The 19,581-nt window shown below is 44.7% G+C and overlaps 1 protein-coding gene across 8 annotated transcripts in view; it reads right to left on the bottom strand.

Annotated features, from left to right (window-relative positions):
* LOC120447472 (RNA-binding protein Musashi homolog Rbp6) overlaps window positions 1–19,581 on the bottom strand; it is a 176,639-nt gene that overhangs the window by 47,444 nt on the left and 109,614 nt on the right. For all 8 annotated transcript variants that reach the window (XR_005616053.2, XM_039628865.2, XM_039628866.2 and 5 more), the window contains one exon: window positions 15,384–15,476. Coding sequence is in view for 7 of the 8 variants with exons in the window: in XM_039628865.2 (XP_039484799.1) it covers window positions 15,384–15,476 (93 nt within the window). In the remaining variant the exon portion in view is untranslated. The remainder of the gene's footprint in view (window positions 1–15,383; window positions 15,477–19,581) is intronic.

Here is a 19,581-nt window from a genome sequence, read left to right as displayed (position 1 = left end):
CTACTTCCGCCATAAACAGCAACAACTTTTCATCTTTTGTGCCAAGCAGCAGCATCAGTAGAGGCAGCATCATTCGTCGTCCTTGTCTTTCGGCCATCGTGCCGTCTCTTTCGCTGGCTTACCACGCGCCACGCTCCGCATTTTTATGATTTTTATTTTGATTTCCTTTAAACTAACTTCGGGGAAAGCGAGACATAGCCAGCGGAATGGAGAGAAATCGTTGCTATTTTTGCAAATTGCCTACAATGATGGCCGCAAGTTCGCGTCCTGTCGTTTTCTCTCCTCATTTTCCCTCGTCCTTCGTCCTTCGTCCTTTTTTTCAATGTTACGCTTGAAGTAATGTTACAGCCTCCTGCTCGCTTTGCTGCCGCCTTTGCCTGGCACCCGGAAAATATTATTTCGCTTGACTTTTACAACAGCCCAGCCATCGAGAGGTTTTCCCCATACTCTACGCTTCGTACACCCCCCTCCCCCGGGAATTTCCCCATCACTACTTTTATTTTATGTTTTTTCCGTTTAGTTGTTGTTGTTTATGTCGATGTTGCTGGCGACGTTCCGTCCAAAACTATTTTGCTATTTGTTTTGCCTAACTCGATTTTTCACTGGTTGCCTTTTGTCTGGTGTGCTGCTCCACCCCCCGTTTTCCAGCACACATCCCACATCCCGATTTTTCCTGGCACTGACACATCTGAGACGACACACAAAAACACATTTGACAAAGTAAGTACACTGGTAGAAAAACGAACACCTTACCTTGTGCGATAACAAGATTGTCGTCAAACGGAAAGTAAAATCAGTTAAGAAAACGGGTGGACATGGCCTAATTATGCAATCTCAATGCCGGAAAACTTTCAAATTCATGACTCTAAGTAATTGCATATGTACATCCAGTTCACATTGGTGCACTCATTCTCAGAAGAAATATCCTTTTCTCGCCTTAATTTTGGCTCTGCTTACAAAGGCTTCTATTCAATATTTGTTTTTTCTGCCTGTAAAGCCAGAAACTAAAGCAAAACATTCAGGACACTTTTGGCTATTTTTGGAACTCGCCTGTGTCATCTTTTTTTTGTGTTGCTCCTGACATTTATTTTTGTTGCCGTTGTTGATTCTCCGATTTGCCATTCATTTTGTGTTTGTAATGATTTCCATGCTAATCACAACAATTGACGCGTGTGCGGCTGTGACAGTCAGTTCGATTCAATCCGATTTCATTCAATTCCATTCAGTATGGGCCCGAAAAATTCTGGACTGGGGCCACATAACAAATGATGGCTATAATTGTATGGGAATCTTGCTCCATATTCATTGATGGCCCCCGACATAATGGATTCCTATGCGGGCCGCACTTGGTGGCCAAACAATCGCGAAGGATGGAGGATAGTTTTTTGCCCCCACTTCGGTAGGGCTCGTAGGTCGTTGATTATTTTTTGGCTTTGATCTATTTTAATGCTGGCGCATTACGTTATCATTTATTTGGCGGGGGAAATTGAAAGTATTTATCAAGCTGCTAATAAATGGATGGCCCGACGGATTCATTCGATTTCGATCCAATAGCCGGGTGCTAAGCTGCTCAGCAATTTTTCAAACTTGAAATTAATAACGATTTTTCCTCGCCCATTCCATCGCATACCAACGCATCCCATCCCATCCCGACCAGTTTCATTTTGCTTGCCTTTAATTTTTCTTTTATCTGCCATTGAACAATGGCCAGGCAATTTCGGTGGAGCAGGGAGAACGAGAAAAAAGCGAGCAGCAGGATCAGGAGCTGAAGCAGGAGCTGGAGAAAGGACAGCCAGTAGCTGGCATAATAAATTAAGCGCTGCTGGCCCGATGGCTGCCACTTGGCCAAAATAAATTGCACTAAGCGAAAAATAACAACTCAATCCATGGATGGAACGGAACGGACGACAAACGACAAAAACTGCCGGCCAGAAAATTGAAGTAGCAGCAGGAAAAGCGGGAAAAGTAGGAAAAGCTATAGCTCCAGCTATATGGCAAATGGAAAAAGTGCGCAGCACAATGGGCTAAAAGGAGAGGAAAAGGGGATATAAACAGATTACGTCGTTATTGGTGCTGCTACTGCTAGGACTGTTCCTCCGCTTTCCTTTCTCTTCTTTTTTTTTGACCAGCACGTGCCCACACATGTCCCCAGGATAGATGGCGATGGCAGCTCCTCCCTGCTTCCTGCTCCCTGCTCCCTCCGCCTGCCGATATCCTATATCCTTTAGCCCATCGCGTATCTATGCATGACCAGAGCTCCCTCGATTGATTTTGCGTCCTGGCATCACCTGCGGGCTAAGCTGCTTTCCAGGATTCGCAGGACGACGCTGGAAAAACCACCGAAGCGTTAACGTAGCCTGTCACCTTTGTGTCCTGTTGCCCGAGCCCGAGCCCGAGACCGGTGTCGCATGTCCTTGGTGTCCTTTGCCTGCATTAATTTATTTCCGTGTCCTGCGACAATCGTGCCACAATTCACGGCTGCGTTTTGTTAATTAATTTGCTCATTTATTGCCGGGGGCACACACTCTTGCAGGACTCTCTTGATTGAGTCCTTTAAAAGGAATTGCACTTATCTTCGGGCAGCAGCTGTCTTCAGACCTGGTTTTCAAGTTTACCTTTTCCTTTTATGTCTTTCTTTTGGGTTCTTGGTTGTTAGAAACTAAGCTGTCTTCTTAAAATTTCACATCAAAGAACTAAGAGAAATAACAAATTAGTTGGTTTGAAAATTCATTTTTCTTTTCTCTGACTTAAAGCTAGAAAACTTTATTATTTCAATAATATTAATTAAATGATTACTTTCAATCATTAAAAATCTTTTTAACATTTGTATCGCTATTATAGTTGACAGCCTATAAACGATTCTTGATTCTTCTTGTAGTTTTACATATTCTTTTGGGCTTCTAGTTTTCAAGTTTGATTCTGAATTGCCTATTGTGCCGTGGTGCATTTTCAAAAAGATTTCCAATGTCAGTTATCTTTGGTCGACAGCTGTCTCCTCGGATTTTAAAGTTTTCCCCATTTTCTTTCATATTTGTACTTTTCATTCTTTTCATATTTCCTTTTTTGGGTTTATGGAACACAATAACAAAAACATAAATCAAGAGCGTCCCGGGATAATTTTTGTATAGCGTTTGCTATTTTTTAGCTGAGCTTGCATCTGCAGTTTTTGTGAAAAAGCGGATTTTCCACGGCTTTTATCTGCGGCGAATTCGCTGCGCCTTTGTTCGCTCCGCTTAAAGTTGCCTAATCGCAGGACGTGGGACGTAGGACGATGTCTTGAGTATTTCCCTGTACATTACCGAGATAGTTTCCATAAGCCACACTGAACTAGTTGCAATTGGCCTCTAATCCGGCGTAAATCATTGCACTTGGGGAGCTGGCCGTAGCCACCTTGGCCACTAATTTACCATTATGTCAAGTCGAGAGCTGCTCAAGATGTCGTTCATTATGGGCCCATTCTTCAGGGTTTTCCTCAGCAACTTGCGGCCACTTATTATTTATTGCGCCTTAGGTGAGCGCTGCGTTTCGCTTTTGCCATTTTCGCCATTTTTGCCATTTTTGCCATTTTTGCCATTCACTCAACTAGCATTTTTCATGCACGTTCATTATTATCATTGCTGGCCCCCAAACTGCCATTCTTCAGGCCCCAATCTCTGGATTTTTCCACCGCCGTTCTGCTGATTTTCCCATGCCACCATCCCATCTCATCCCATTTCTCAAACCCCCTTTTTTGCGCCCTGCGTTAAGCTGCACCAGCCGCTGATGATAAGCGACGAAAATGTGCAGAAAGCTGAAAGTTTCGCACAATTTTTTATGCCACGATGGGGTGGAATGGGTGGTTCGAAGGGATCGAGGGCTGGGAGTTGCAAAACGCAAAAAATTTATCACTGCAAGAAGCCGGATGCTGGCTGCATGGGTCTGGGTCTGGGCCTGGGCCTGGGCCTGGCTCCTTGGGCAAATAAAAGGCGAACGAAACTGCAGCGCGCCATTCAATTTGATTACTTGCGTCATAAATACCGGAAGCGTCAGAGTATTGAGGCACTATCACCCCCATATCTCCGGCCTCGCTCTTTAAGGATCCTTTAGTATCCCCAGCATCCACAGCATCCACAGCATCTCCAGCATCCCGCAGGGAGCACAGACTGCCCCCGCATATGTGCGTGATGCTAAGGAGGCGAGGAATATGAATGCGATGTCGATGAATGACGGCGGTAATATCCTGTGCCGTCAGCAATTGCAATGGCTTGGCTGCAGTGACGCAGCAGCTTGCTCCGGACTTTCGACTTGGCTTTCACTTGGATGCTTTCGAGGGGATAATGGGCGGAGTGGAGAGCCTCCACGCTTTTTATGCACTCAAAAGAATCTGTTCGGCAAGAAAAGGCATTAAAATGTCGACAGTGAAAGCGTCGATGGCTTGGGCGAAGAAAACGTATTAGTAACAGACTATTGAGACGCAAAGCGACTATATCGCTGGGTGGGGGTGTCCTTTTGGGCAGCTCCTTCTGGGGCATGCAACGCTTGAAGGCCGCAGCAGGCTGCCAGTGCAGATTCTTACAAGTGCGCCGCCGCTGCTCCTCCGCCGCGGCAAATGACTTATGTGCTACGGGCTAGCACTCAGCACTCGACGGGCAGGATGCAGAATGCATGGACGCAGGAAGCAGGATAAAGGACATGGGACGCAGGATGCATGGACACACTCAGAGAAAAAATGGGTGTGTTTTCATTCATGGCCTTGACATTAAGAGTCGCCATTGGTTTTAGGGCTTAGATATTGAATCAGTAAAATGCATTTTGGTAACAGAATTTGTGATATGATTTTTGTCATAAAGACACATGAAAAATACTTTTAAAACACTCAGCTGTATTGCTTTGTGGTGAAGCGAAAATAATGTAACATATATAAGATCTCTAACATCTAAGGCACCTTACATAGCGTACCTTTTAATAGCGTTAGATTAACGATTAGAAACACTTTGATATGCTAAGCCAACAAATTAATGAACAATTTTGCTTTCTGTGCAGGACTCGAAGCGGTGACGACGACACTATCGCCAAATCAGCAGCGCAGCTTGCATGCATAAAAAAATTGTAAAAGCGCAGGAGTCGGGCGATAAAAAGGAGCTCCTACTGCTGCCGCAGGATGCAGGATGCAGGAGTCAAAATGACTTTGGGGCACACACAACATAAGTGCATATATATATCACATATAAGCGTTCTCTTTGTGGGTGTGTGTGTGTGTGTTTGTAGTGTGTGTGTAATGACTGATCGTGTGATTTTTTAAGCCACACACACAGTGAGTTGCGTTGAAAGACGATTTATCTTGGACTTGGTGGGGTGATTGCCAGACTAGATGACTCCGAAAACCCTACACTCGCCGCCCATCCGGCACACAAATCAAGCAAACACACACTCACACACACCAAAGAGAAAGAGATAGAGATGGTGGGGGCGAAAGAGATGGCAAGAAAGCATAAAAAGTGGCAGCAAAATAAACAAACAAACGAGTTTTTGCTCCACTCTCTGTGAAAACGTAAGTTGCGGTTGCATCAAAACGAACCCAGGGCCAGAGGGAGATGGCAGATCGGGATGCGAGAGCGAGAGGGCAGCAAAAAATAATAGCAAAATATCTAACCATGGGAAAAACGGGGGGCTCAGGGAGCTCAAGCGGTTGGCAGAGATTAACTTTCGGGTCGCTCAAAGCGACCACAGCAAGTGCTTTACATTTAAAACACGGCAAATGGCAAAGTGCGACAGAGAGGCGCTCAACGCAGCGAAAGAGACGGCAAACAGGACACAAACAGAGCTTGCTTGCGAACAGTCGGATGATGGTCACTGGCGTTGTTGACAAAAGTGCATATGCGAAAGCCGCAAGCCGGCCAGATTAACAATTAGCTGGCATTTTAATATATTTAATATTTATAAGCCAGCTAAATGGGAATTTAGCTATAAAAAAGGTCAGCATAAATAAGCAGCAGGCGAGCCACATAAAAGACCCTTGAATAAAGGCCAACGTTTTCTTATCGAGCGTGACACACAGAAAAAAAGGACCTTCAACCAATTTTTGGATTTCATTGATTTTTTGTATTTTTGAAATAGCTTTTATGTCATTATTTAGTAATCACAAATACTATTGCATAGTTATTTTTAATTGAATTGAATTGGAAACATTTCAAGCAATTCATCATCTATCATGTGAATGCCTAGAAGTAAAGCCAATTCGGTTTTTACGGTGTTGTACCTTTTCGAAAACAGGCTTCTTTATCTTTTTATGTTTTGGGCCTGAGGCCATTACGCATACGCCGCGTCGGCCATCAGTCCGTTTTCTGGGTTTATCAATGGCAAATCGATGGTTATTGCTTTATAGGCATTCGTGTAATGTGTTCCCCATCGGATCGAACATAACAAAATGCCTAACAAGCCCGAAACAATTCGGGAGTGTGTGCTTCAGCCCTTGGCTAGCGAAAATGTTTTTGTTCTCCGTGTTGAATATTTATGTTTTCACGCAGCAGCCAAAAGCAAATAAACCAAACGAAACAACACTGAACAACACCGAACCGAATAAAACGAGGCGAACTGAAATGAAACGGGGAGTTGCTGCAGAATAAAACATGGCAATGAATTATGATACATGTGTTTGCGACTCCAGTGGCCCAAAAGCCAATGCCAAAGCAATAGCAATAGCAACAGCAACAGCAACGAAAAGGCAGTTAGCTGGAAGCACAGCCAGCACTCATTCATTTAAATGTCATTTTAAACTTAAATGAAAGTTTATGGCTTTTTATTTGCATTGTCGCATATGCTGGCCTACACGTATGTACTCTGTATGTATATGTATGGCTAAGGCTGTCGCTTGTTGCTGTTGCGTTGCCTAGTAGATCAACACCCTCCGAAAATTGAGGCAAGTGCAACATACACATGGCAATCAGGCTCGCACACAGCGAGAAAATCGGGGGATGGAAGTGTGTACTTCGTTTTTGCCTAAAAGTCATTTATTTGTTCCTTCCAAATACGATTTTACATATTTCCCGAGGGGAAATGTAATTTCTCGCATTTCCAAGGATGGCTGTTCTCAAAAGGATAGTGAGTTGCTTGCATTTACTTTGAACATTGGATAATATTTGCCAATGCTGCTGTTTCATATTTCCTATAGCCCTCAGGGTTTAGAGTGCGTTATGTCCAGTGTAGCTGCTTGTTTGATAGGAGCGACGTGAACACATATGCCACGCAAAACTCGACACTTTACATTTGCCATGGCAATAATTTATTTTTATTTTCGTTGTTTTGCCAGAAATTCGTTACCTGCCAGGACAGGACGGCATAAACGAGCCGAACTGAACTGAAACAGAAACAGAAACAGAACAAAACAGCAGTGAGAAGAACAGAACAGGTAACACGACATGGCAGGTGCAAAAGGCAACTGCGAACAAGCAACATTCAGACGGAGCGGCGTACATAAATCAAATTAATTTTGTAGGCGAGCCAACGTGCGCCATTTTGTGGCACCCTCTTGCTCGCACACGCTTTTCCGACGCCGTCTCGCTCGCACACACACTCGCTTGCTACTTGATGGCCAGCGGCGGGGGCGGCGGGGGAAAAGTGCGTTTTAATTGCAAAGATGCCGCCGCGTTTGGCATCGCGATTCGAGGCTAATTAGGCGCACAATTGGCACGAAATAAAAAGCCAGAAAAACAAAGAAGCGTACGTGACTATCTCAAGCTGTCGATCCGCCACTGCCACGCCCCCGCCCCCAACGCCTCCCGTTCCACGAGAGTGTGTGGCAATAAAACGTACATTTAAAATGTCACGAAGGCGGAGGGGGCGGGGAAGCGGCAGAGCGGAAAAGCGGGAGGAGGGCGGCAACCGCATCGCACGTGTAGCGCACTCGTATTCGTATCATCAAATGAATATTCGCTTATTTGCATCTCTCTCGTGGTGGTAAAAGATACTCCATCCTCATCGTGCTCCACACACTTACACTGCGGGAAAATGCTTAAGAGATTTCAGTTCTCAACGAACGAGGTAAGGCATTCATTGTATATTACATTATAAATTTTCAAGAGATAATAGCTAATAACTAATTCATTGGAAGCAATGTTTGTAAACCCAGTTAGGAGATTGAATTCTAAGCAATTTAATGAATCGTTTCGTTTGAAACACATATTTATAAATCGAATGTTTAGGATTTGAGCATTTGTGACGCTCTCTAGTGACAGGTACAGCTTTCGAATCCTGGTTAAATATTAAATCCTTTTTCTCTCTGCTCCACACAAGCAAATGAGTCTCAGCTGCTGTTTTTTCAAAGAGTGTGCATGTGCGACTGCGGATTGATGGCAGTTGGGTGGCTGGCTGATGGCTGACAAAATGAGTTTTCCACTTGTTTTCTTTTTTGCCGGGCGAAAAGGGACAACTGGGGGCAACGGTGGGTTAACCTTTGATTCAACAGCTGGCTTTTAAATTAAGATTTCGCCCGGCTGGCAGCTTTGGGTGCCGCCCGGCCCTCTTGTACAATTTCAGCAGCTGGAAATGAGAAAAGTTCCCCCGTTGGCGAGCGAGCGAAGTTTGCAGCTGGCTGGGTGGCCGCTTGCAAATTTCTGCGTCTTGGAGAGTTGTTTGCCGAGAGTTTTTGGCCCGCAGAACTTTGCTAGACTGGTAAATATGGCGTTTTTGGGTGGGTGGAGAATCTAATTTCGAATGATTACGCCGCAGCCTTTCCGGGGAAACTACTTCAAGTGGAATTATGTTATTACTTGGCCGTGGTACGCATGTATTTCTAGCAGGGCATTCCAGCACCTCATCTGCATCTCCATCTGCATCTCCATCTCCATCTGCATCTCCATCTGCATCTACATCTGCATTGGCATTGGCATCTAATGATATTGAATAAGCACTCGAAAAGCTCATATAAAGTAAACAATTGATTTCCATTACCCCGACTGGGAATCGGAGCTGGGAAGCCAGAGGAGTCTTAGCAACTTGGCATTTGCTTAGCCACCGTTTACTTGCACATTGCCCTCCTTCTCTCTCCGTTTTTTTTTTATTTTTTACCCCAATTCTAAGCACTTTTCCTGCCCACTTGGCTGGCGGATATCTGGATAGTCGCAGTGTGTGTGAGAAGAGCCAGTTTCTTGCGAGTTATTTTCATATTTGTTTAAAGTCTATTTACCGCAAGTTGACAGTGAAATATGCGAAACTAGCGCGTAGCCAAATAAGTGCGACAGTTTCCGGTTACAACTGTGGCAATGCCAATGTCTTGCGGGTAGCAGCAGGAGATTTTTCCTGGTCCGCAACGCTTTTCCCACTCTCCTCCTCCTCCTATGCTAGCCGTGAGTTTTGCAGAATTTTCTCCCCTTCGTCAGAGTTGCCTGCATGTCATTGCGGTTTGTTTGTTTGCTTGACTTGCGCCCGGGTAAGGATTTCATGTGCTTGAGCCGCCGAAGGACGAGGGCTGTGGATGGGGATGGGGCTTTCGAGAAGGGGTTTTCCAGAGGGGCTTTCCAGAGGGGCTTTCCAGAGGGAGATGAGCCCGAGCAGGACCAACCGCAGAGTTCTGTGTGTGTGTGTTTGCGAACCTGTCTGTGCGGGCTGCCTGCCTGTCCGCATGACAATTTGTTGTGCATGAAATCTGCTGCTGCTGCTGGTGGTGGTGGTGCCCCATCCTGCGTCCTTCTTATTTCTGCTTACTGGTGCAACGTTTTTTGCGCAATTTGCCAAAGCCATGCCAGGCACGAAGCAGATATGCAGAGCAGCTAGGAGCAACCAGAAGGAAACCAGCGAACAGGACGAGCAGCAGCTCATGCTCCGACTCCGATTCCGAATTCGAATCCGACCACGACTGCAGCTACACTGGGAAAATATTCCCAGCAAGACTATGTTGAAATTGATGAAAATATAAAAAACTGGCTGGATTTTTAAACTATCTATAAAGACGGTGAAAGAATACTGCTAGGCACTTTTACAAGCGGCTTGAGTTACTGTATATGTACGTGCCAACAAGTGTTGCATTATAATTTACTTTTTCATGCGAAAAGACAATTTTTCTCTCAGTGCCTGGCTGTAGCCACAGTTAAGCTCGGTCCGGGCAAATAGTCTGGTCTGTGTAAACAAACGGTTATCCCTGCCGAGTCGCTCGCTTGCAAGACATATTAGATTTCCCTTCGCCGCTATATCTCCCGATGTCTATGGCCACAGCCGAGTTTCTAGAGGAAGTGGTAGTAGTGGTAGTTGTAGTTGTAGTTGTAGCTGAGCCTAACCACTGAGACGGAAGTAATGTGTCTATCAAAGCATTAACAACGAGCCTGGCCAACGAAACGAAACCAAAACGAAACCAAAACGTCTTCGTTTCAAATAGAGTTTTTCGCATACCCTGATCGCAAGGAAAAGGGGTGCATCGTATTGATTTCCCATCGGTTTTGAGCTCAACCGAAGATAGGGCTTTATGGTAGGGTATTCCGATCCCAAACCACGATTGACAGCTATGAAAAATGTGTATTGCATTGTTTCAGATGGGGTTTACAAGAATAGACGGATGGACGGACGAACGGATGAATGGATGGATGGATGGTTGGATGGATGGTACTTGTTTGCCAAATGCCTTTTGCATTAAACGCCTTTATGCCAAATTGAACACAATTAAATTAGCTGCGGCCAAGGGATTAAGGTGGAAATTGCCATCGTTGTTGTGGTTGTTGCTGCTGTTGTTGCTGTTGTTGTTGTCGCTGCTTTCTGTGTTTATGTATAACTAATTGGCTATGTAAATGGCAGCTGAGTGGTTGCCGTGTGTTTGGCGTGTGCATGTGTTTGTACACCTACACACACATACGCACGCTGTTAATTACGAGCATAGGCAACCGCAGCTTATAGATGATTGGACCGGTTTAGAGTGGCTCGAAAGGTTATAGGGTGGCTCCCCCCCCCCCAACTCTGCTTTTTAGTTCAGTTCAGTTCGGTTCAGTTTGGGCCTGCTGTTTGTCAAGGGGCGGCCTGCGCCACATCATCCGCCCACATTGACATTTCGAGCAGCGTTGTCATGAAACCTTTTCCTAAGGATTATGCAAATCTGCCACTCATCGTGCATTCACACTCACACTCGCACACTCACTCGCACACTGACACACGCAGCCACACACACACTCACTGGCGTGCCTTCATTTACATTTACATTCAGCTAGCTGAAGATTTGCGCATCATAATTTATGCCCCTCAAGCCCCACATTTCCCCGACAGAGACAGCTAGCCTGCCGAGGGAAAGAGAGGGGGCGAGACACTTCATTCAGAACGCCTCAAAAATTGCCCGCAGTTATGACAGTCAGGTGAGCTCCGACAGAATCAGGAGCAGCCAGGACTCACTCGGATTCTTATTCACATTCGCAGTTGGGCACTGCGAGAAATCTTTACCTTCTTCTACTTTTAAAGGTCCTTGAGTTTTCCTTCATTTCGCTGTATCAATTCAGTTCAACTGCATTGAATATCTATACAAATTAATTCATCACTTTAAGTTAGCTTAGCTCTAAAAGGTTTATTACACTTTTTGAAACAATAAAGGCAATTAAGATGTTCCTTTTAAGCAATCAGTAATTCAGTAATCATCATCAATTGCAATCAGCTGAATCGATTGCCATACATGTATATACTAATCGCTTTTTAAAATATCTGGGATGCACTTTACCAAACACCTTTATCATTTCGAAAGTTATTCAAGACAAGCGTCGGAACAATATTGTTTTTCACACTAAATCTCGAGTGATCATTTGTTATTTTTCGCGACAGTGTGTTCTCGCTCTCGCTCGCTTGCCTTCCCATAATTAAATCATAAAAAATTGTTTTTTAATGAAATTAGTTGGGGTTTTTTTTTCTGCGCTGCTGTTTTCGTTTCGGCTTTGCTTTGCATGATTTGTCATAATTAATACCGAAGTGGGTGGGCGGCCGCAGGCGGACAGAGGTTTATCCGACATTTGAGTGGCCTGGCACCAACAGTGTTTCCCATTTGGCCCAGAAGATGGTGCACTTTTGGCCATTTGCCTTCCGGGGGGGGTTGGGGGTTCGGAGTTCGGGGTCCTGGCCCTCATAAAATGCTTATGAAAAGCGCTTAAATTTACTAACCTTTTGCGGTGCGATGTGCAAATGCAAACACCGTAAACACCTTTAAGAGCCAGTGCAAAGGAGACCGGACTTGGCTGCCAGATCCTGATAGTTGGCTGGGCAATTTCCATGCGAAGGGACTTTACAAAATGTGTAGTTTATTTGCAATTTTTTAGCCAACGAGCTTTACGTTTCTGTTTTGACTCCCACTCCCACTTTTTCCGACCTCCCAACCCTCCGAATGTGGAATTTTCGTTATCGCCCAACTTGCAGCAGCAGCAGCAGCAGCTGCATCAGTTGCAATAAAATCAGTGGCCAAAGGTTGCAGCATCTGAGGTCAGCTGGGTGGCACTTTTCCACTTTTCCACCTCCCAGTCCCTTTGCATGTGTGTTTGTGTGTGTGTGCTTGTTAAATAGAACATTTGCAGTGAAAACCTGCGCTGGAAAAATTTGAAATTCGCCCGTTGTGTTTTGCTTATCCTATTCGTTTTTTCCCTCAGTTCTAAGTTCTTTTGATTTGTTTTCGCATTTGGAAAATAGTTTTCTGATTTGCATTTAAAAGGGGATTTTTTGTGGGGCTTTTAGGGCGCTAGACGGCCTACGGAAAAAACATTGTACATATATTGGACTTACAAAAGGTGTTGCAGATAAAATTGTATACAAGCGTGGGCGACAAAATAAATAGCGTAGATTTCGAACAGGAAATCAAAACTTATTCTGCGAAATGGGAGAATAATTAACAATGATTTTTTAAGGGCATCCGACAGTGGCAGCCTTGCAACGCAAAATGCAAATGCAAATGCAGCCAGACAACTATGAAAACATTTGAATATAGTACTCGAAGAGATACAGTTAACTGGAAATGCCATTCGCCACAAAATGATATAAAAAGGTTTCCCTGGCAACACGAAATTGGCTGGCAGAGCTGCGTCATAAATTTCTATCTCCGCTATACACAAATATATATATGTATATATATTCTATATAGAATAGAATCGGGGGCTGTTGTTGTGGGTGCTATGGCGCATACGCATGCAACTATTAATCATATTGAATGGAGCGCCCCGACCGGTCCGGCTAATCAATCTTGCCAGGAGCAATCTCTCCGCGCTCATCTCATCCAAAGCGGAAGAAAAATGGCCGCTAAAGTCATTAACGGCTCGCTGGTCACCTGCCGCCAAAAACCGGGACAGGGAAAACTGTGGGAAATGCCGCGAGGTGGGTAAACTAAGCCGCCGGTTGCCGCTTGCCGCTTGCCGTTGGCTATTTTGTTTATGGACCTGGCGAAAATCTATCTGCACACCGCCGCACCTTTCCCTTTCGATTTTCCCTCGGTTTTCCCAGCTGCCCAATGAGGCGGCAGGCAAAAGCCAAAGGGGATTAGTTGTAATCAATAACTTGGCCAAAAGGAAGAGGACGGAAAACTGGTCTTGGGCTTCTGTTTTGTTTGCCTGTCGAAAGTTTCTCCGCACAGCTTATGGCCGGGCTTATACACTTGCAGCCAAGTTATTATTATAATTTCCTTTGCAATGCGGATTAATTGAAAAGTTTTCCATTAAGAACTCGCGCTTGGTTAAATCGCCCGCCGCCTTTTGTTTCACCTTTTCGCATAAAATATGTATTTCCTATACGAGTATACGAGTATACATATAGATTTGCGTGCTCCATAGTATCTTCACTATTTGATCGTTATGGATTTTGACAGCTTCGCCGGGCACGATGAAAATTACTTAAAAGCATTTCGTTACCCAGCGCTGATTTGATTGATGGCCGTTTATGGCTGCTTTCCTCTCACTCGTCATTATATTCGCATTATCAAGTGCTACAGCTATAGATATACATATATACATATATATATATATATTTAAAAAGGGGGCGGGGCAATGGAGCATTGCAAATGGCAGTTGACGTCTTGCGGCGAGGAGCTGACAAAAAGTTGCGCCAATTTATGTCAATTATCGGAAGCTTTACCTGCGGAGTTGAGTTTCATTTGGGGGTTGGGTTTTGGATGGGTTGCGGGAAATCGAGAAAATCGAGAGAATCGAAAATCCCCTCGAGAGCAGGCTGCGTAATTTGCTGGGGAAAACAAATAATGGCATTTTTAGCTGTTACCCGATACAGCTACTTGTTTTCTTCTTTTTTTGTTTTGTTTTTCATCATTCAAATTTGTCACTGGGTGACTGGGAAATTCGATAATGTTTAAGGGAGGCTGGCATCCCTTTTTTTTCCCACACTGGGATATTGAATTGAAGTTTGAGTTATTGGGTTTAAACATGGGTTGGGCAATGAATTTCTGAGCTGTACGGTTCAATCTTTTGTTACCAACTAATATGCTTTTAAGGTAAACTAGAAATGACTTTAGTATTGAATTGAATAGTATTTAAAGCACCTCGTTCGACTTAATATGTCTTAGCTCCCCTAGCACATTTCATATCCACCTAGCTGCATCCATTTAATGCTTAAACTCTACTCGACATGTGTTATCCTCTTGAAAAAATCCCCACCATCCACCATCCGATGGCACATCGTTAATGAAAATCCGTGTTTGGGGCTTTTTTTGCGCTTCGACGGGATCGAGAGAGTCGCTCATTAAAATCGGCGGCGGGAAGGCAGAAAAGCGTCTAGCAAATCGATTTTCGTTTAGTATCGTAATCAACAACACGGGATTTTGGTGCTCGTGCTAAAAATTTGTTTTTTGCGCTATAACAAGTCTGGCAAAGCCCCCGTTTCGGCCTTTTGCCCAACATGGCTGAATGGAGAACTTAAAGAGCACTCGAACGGCACTCAGCCGCAAACACACACACACATGCACACTCGATATGCATATGTGTGTGTGTGTTTAAGTGGAGTTCTTTTTTTGGTGGGCGGAGTGGAGTCCTGAGCTTTGCAGTACTTGTCAAGATTGAATTTGGTTCGAATTTTTTAGAGGTTTTTCTCGTTCATTCACTGGCTTCGTATTTCTTTTTTTTTTTTGTTTTTTTTTTGGCGTTTTTATTGATCAAACAAAACATAGCAAGTGGCAGCCAGTGAAGGTGTCACTGCTTACGGCAAGAAAATAAAAAAAAAATAGAGGAAAATATATACACAAATCTACCCGTACATTGTATTTGGTCGAGGAAACACGCGCAGTGCGAATAGATTGCATGATTTGCTCCACTGCCTGTCATTCTGATTTTTTATGATTATTATTTTGCTTCATTTCGCTTAGCATTTTGGCATGTGACTGACTCCCCTGGCTTTCATATAGTTAGGAATATACCAATAGGGGGATATATATTCAGAGGAAAGCAGTTCTCTTCACTTACCGGACCAAACTGTTCGAAGTAACTTTTGACATCCTCCAGTGTGGTGGGCGCCGAGAGGCCGCCCACAAAGATTTTCTTCGTTCTCGTCACCATCTGCAAAGGATTCGAAAAGAGCGAAAAACGAAACGGTTTAATATATATGTATGTATATAGCAGGCGAGTAATGAGCGGAAAGGTTAAGTTGGGCGGTATTTAAATATGCATTTTATTCGGGACTTTACGCGGCTTTCTCGCAAAGTTATGACCCCTCTGATGGCCTGGAGCTGGGGAACTTGAGGCTTCGACCTTCGACCTCGCCCGTCTTCCTCCCAACTTCCTGTAACTTATGGCCACCAACTTTCGCCATGAGTCGTTCGGCCATTTTGTGCATTTTATGTACTACATGCATGGCCCTTATTCTCTTTCTCTCGCCTGCAATTGTGTGAGTGTATGTCTGTGTGTGTGTGTGTGTGTGTGTGTGCAGCTGGCATTTTTAAGCTGACAGTTTCAAGTGCCAACTTTACGCAGTTAGCGCTGCAGAAGCAGCAGCCGTCGAGCACCCAGCTCCGAAAATGATGGCGAGACAAGGACGAGCAGCCTCGGGCTTGCATATGTAGCTGCACTCGCAGAAACGACTTTCACGCTCATGGATACACTTCTAAAGTCAAGAATACATTACTCTTTGAAGATTTAATATCTCACAAATATTTTGTACTTGTATCTTAAGGATCTATATACATGATCCTGATATATGATGTATACTTTATATACCTTATTTCTAAATAGGTGTCCCTTCTTTTCATATACAATTTACTTGAGAGCAACTTGGCTTTGTCAAAATGTCAGAAGGCCTTTCGCTCGCTATCTTCAAAATGTCTCCCATCACACATTTGTTTGCAGTGCATTCGTGCATGTGTGTGCCAGCTGCTGGCTGTCATGGTGTGCGCGTGTGCGTGTGCGTGTGCGTATGTGTGTAGTGCAACGCCAGCCTTTTTAGCCAGCAGGCAAGCGTAAACTGTTAACGTTAAGTGACGGCAGTTAAGGCACAGTGGGCCCATCGCAGGGCCCCACCAATTTTAATTTGTATAATTTTTAAAAAATTACCCACAAGCTAAGTAAACCCCAGAGACCGCGGCTAGGTTCAGAGGCTGTCACGGTTGGCTGGGAAAATCCAAGGGGGCGTTGTTCTCGACAGGACCAGCGGAGGAGCACGAGCAGAATGAGCAGAAGGAGCAGGAGGAGCAGGAGGTGCGGGGCCCACGGTTCGAGGGACCCTCGAATAAACCGGATGAAGCTGATGACGCTGATTGCACTGACGCTTGCAAGCTGCAATTTATGAGCACGGCACAGACAACGGGGATGAAAGCACCCCCATCCCCACATCCATCCAAGCCCAACCCCCTTTATAGGGGGGGTGCAGGCGATGTGGGATATGTCCGTTAAGGAAGCTAACGATATGTAACAGCGGTGCTGATGTTTCTGCAGTGCCAGCAGTAAAATTCATACAATGTCGTAAAATTAAAACACTTGTGCTGTCGCACTCACTCGCGCACACAGATACATAGGAGCTAGAGCGGGGGAGGGGTAGGGGGAGCGAGGGGAGGTTTAGATGTTACTACAAAGTTGGTCGTGCAGCTTTTGGCAAGGCAAATCGCTTTGGCCCAGAGTCCTGTCTTCTTGCTCAGCTCCTGGCTTCTGTTTTCGGTCTCCTTCTTCCTGTCGCTTTTAGTTTTTCCTCCCCCCCACCTTCTCCTGCGCCTCCTGTTTTTCCTTTTTCGTTTTTCTTCCTTTTTTTTGTGTCTGTGCTGCACTTTAGCCAGGTTGAGTTAGCAGTGGGACTTGTGGTCGGAATGGGGTGGTGCTGCACTCCGCGGGCGTTCCCTCTAACAATTTGCAAGGGCAAAAAAGACCAGAAATCAAGTTGAGAGTGCGCTGCAAGAAAGTAACTGTAACAACATGACGTCCGAGACAACGTTGAAGCCGGCACCATCCCATTAGGCCAGAATCACCCCCCTCGATGCGCCGCCCATGCTGCTCATCATCGCCAGCCTCAAAATGGGCACAGAAATTGCAGCGTTGTTAAAAAGCGATTCAAACTGCAGTGGCCAGCACTTTGAGTGTGGTTTGTGCACTAACAGAAAATTAGTGTTTGTAGTGTTTTAGTTATTTCAAGCCACCTTAAAGGCAACAACTTTAAACATGGAAATGAATGGTATTACATGGGACATCTACTAATAAACATTCAAGTTCTGGCGATTTTACAATAAATATGCAAAAACTTTGTATCTTCTATTACTCAAAGAGTGCTCTCTTTTTCTTTTAGATTTGAAGAATTTAAATGATCATGTATTGTCCTTAAAAGTGCTTTTCTCTGTGCACTTACCACAGTTGCAGTTACTTAGAAGTCGACCACAACGCACTTCGGCTGCACTAATCACTCGCAGAATGGAGCTACTTAAACTAATAAACTGGAGACGGGAGTTTGATTGCTAGGCCAATGTCGGCAATGTCATCATCAAATATAAATGAACCAGTTCGGGAACACGCCCAGTGCTGATAGCGGGGCATGAATCAAAAACAAAACACACCCAGAACCGAACCAAACGCGACCTCAAGACAAATACACATGCGGCAACGGGGAAACACGGATATTCGGGCTACAAGGATACGCAGATACGCAGATACTCAGATACTCAGGCACTCAGATACTCGGCTACTCGGATACAAATGGCACCACACACGCATACTAACGAAGTGACACGGCATTTTAACGGCCGCCGCAGCGGAGCACAGATTAGGAATGTCAATATTAGCCACAAGGACTGCGATGAGCCGGCGGATGTCCTGCGGGGATGGAGGATGGTGGTGGCCTCGGGTCGAGTGGGTGGGGCCGACAACTGGCACAATGTTTGGCCATGGCCATGTCCTTTTGGCCGGGTAATGCCGAAATGCCGAAATGCCGAAAATTTGACAAATGACGTCAGGAGTGGGCGTGATCAAGCGGTGGGCGTGCCAGCCAAATGGAGTGGGGCGAGGGGGGCAGGACACACGGAAGCGCAAGAGGGCGGAGCGGTTACAATGCAGTTGACAAGAAAGTCGCCCATTGGATGGATGTCTAATGTGGAACAGACGCGACGGTGACAACGAAACTGTTGTCCACCAAAAGGGAGTGCATGTAAATAGGACACTTGTAAACTGGAACTGCTAGTTAAGAAATGTATAATAAACTAGCATTAAATCATTTCATTTATAACTTCATTTATAACGGTGACAACGATACTGTTGTCCACCACAAAGGAGTGCATGTAAATAGAACACTTGTAATCTGGAGATGCATGCTAGTAAAGAAATGTATAATAAACAAGCATTAATTCATTTCACTTATAACTTCCTTTTTCCAGAAGAGCTCGCATAATTTGATTACTTTTTATTGGAAAATGGATTATCCGCATGACTTTTGCAACCTAGAAGCTTCTTCTCTCCGAAATGTAATTGTTTGAATTTTTGATTTGCCTTCCAGTTGGTAAATTAAATTCCTCTTGTTGCGTCGGCTTCTTAATCATTCAATTTAATCGATTTGCATGAAAACAAAAGATGAGCACGAAATAACCCTCAAACAAGCAGAATAAGAGGCAATCAATCAATTCAACACCTATTTTATTACTTCATAAAAAGATTTACGCCTTTCTTCTAGCTCTGTGGATTTTAATGAGGCGTAGCATATAAATAGGAAAATACAATAAAATCGACACTTTATCACGACCTTTCATCGATGCGCAAGACGGTTGACAAGTCGCATGCATATTTCATTCTGACAGAGATGCTTTATCGATAGCCCCGACTTATCCGGAATGTGCTCATCTTACTCGAGATTCCTGGGATGCGATGGGTTAGGATGGATGGAAAGCGATGCCGACATGGCCATCATCTCCATCATCTCCCGGGCTCAGAAGCCGAAGCCGAAGCCGATGTCTGTTATGTTAGTGGGAAAGGCCAAATCAATTTAACACTTTCAACTAAATTATTCATTTTGCATAATAATTTTCAAATCTGTCAAAAATGTACACACATACAGATACACAGGATTTTCGAGGCGTCTGCACTTTCACACGCTCCGGCATGGGGGCGTGGCACTTTCGGGGGCGGTGGCGTTTGCGGAACGCTTCCCAAAAAGCACTCAAATAATTCCCGGGCGTAAGCTAAACCAGCGCAAAGTTGC

This window comes from Drosophila santomea, chromosome 3L (genome assembly GCF_016746245.2).
Source record: "Drosophila santomea strain STO CAGO 1482 chromosome 3L, Prin_Dsan_1.1, whole genome shotgun sequence".
NCBI classification, from domain to species: domain Eukaryota; kingdom Metazoa; phylum Arthropoda; class Insecta; order Diptera; family Drosophilidae; genus Drosophila; species Drosophila santomea.
The sequence above is the reverse complement of the archived record's forward strand: the minus strand, read 5'-3'. Positions and strand labels throughout refer to the sequence as shown.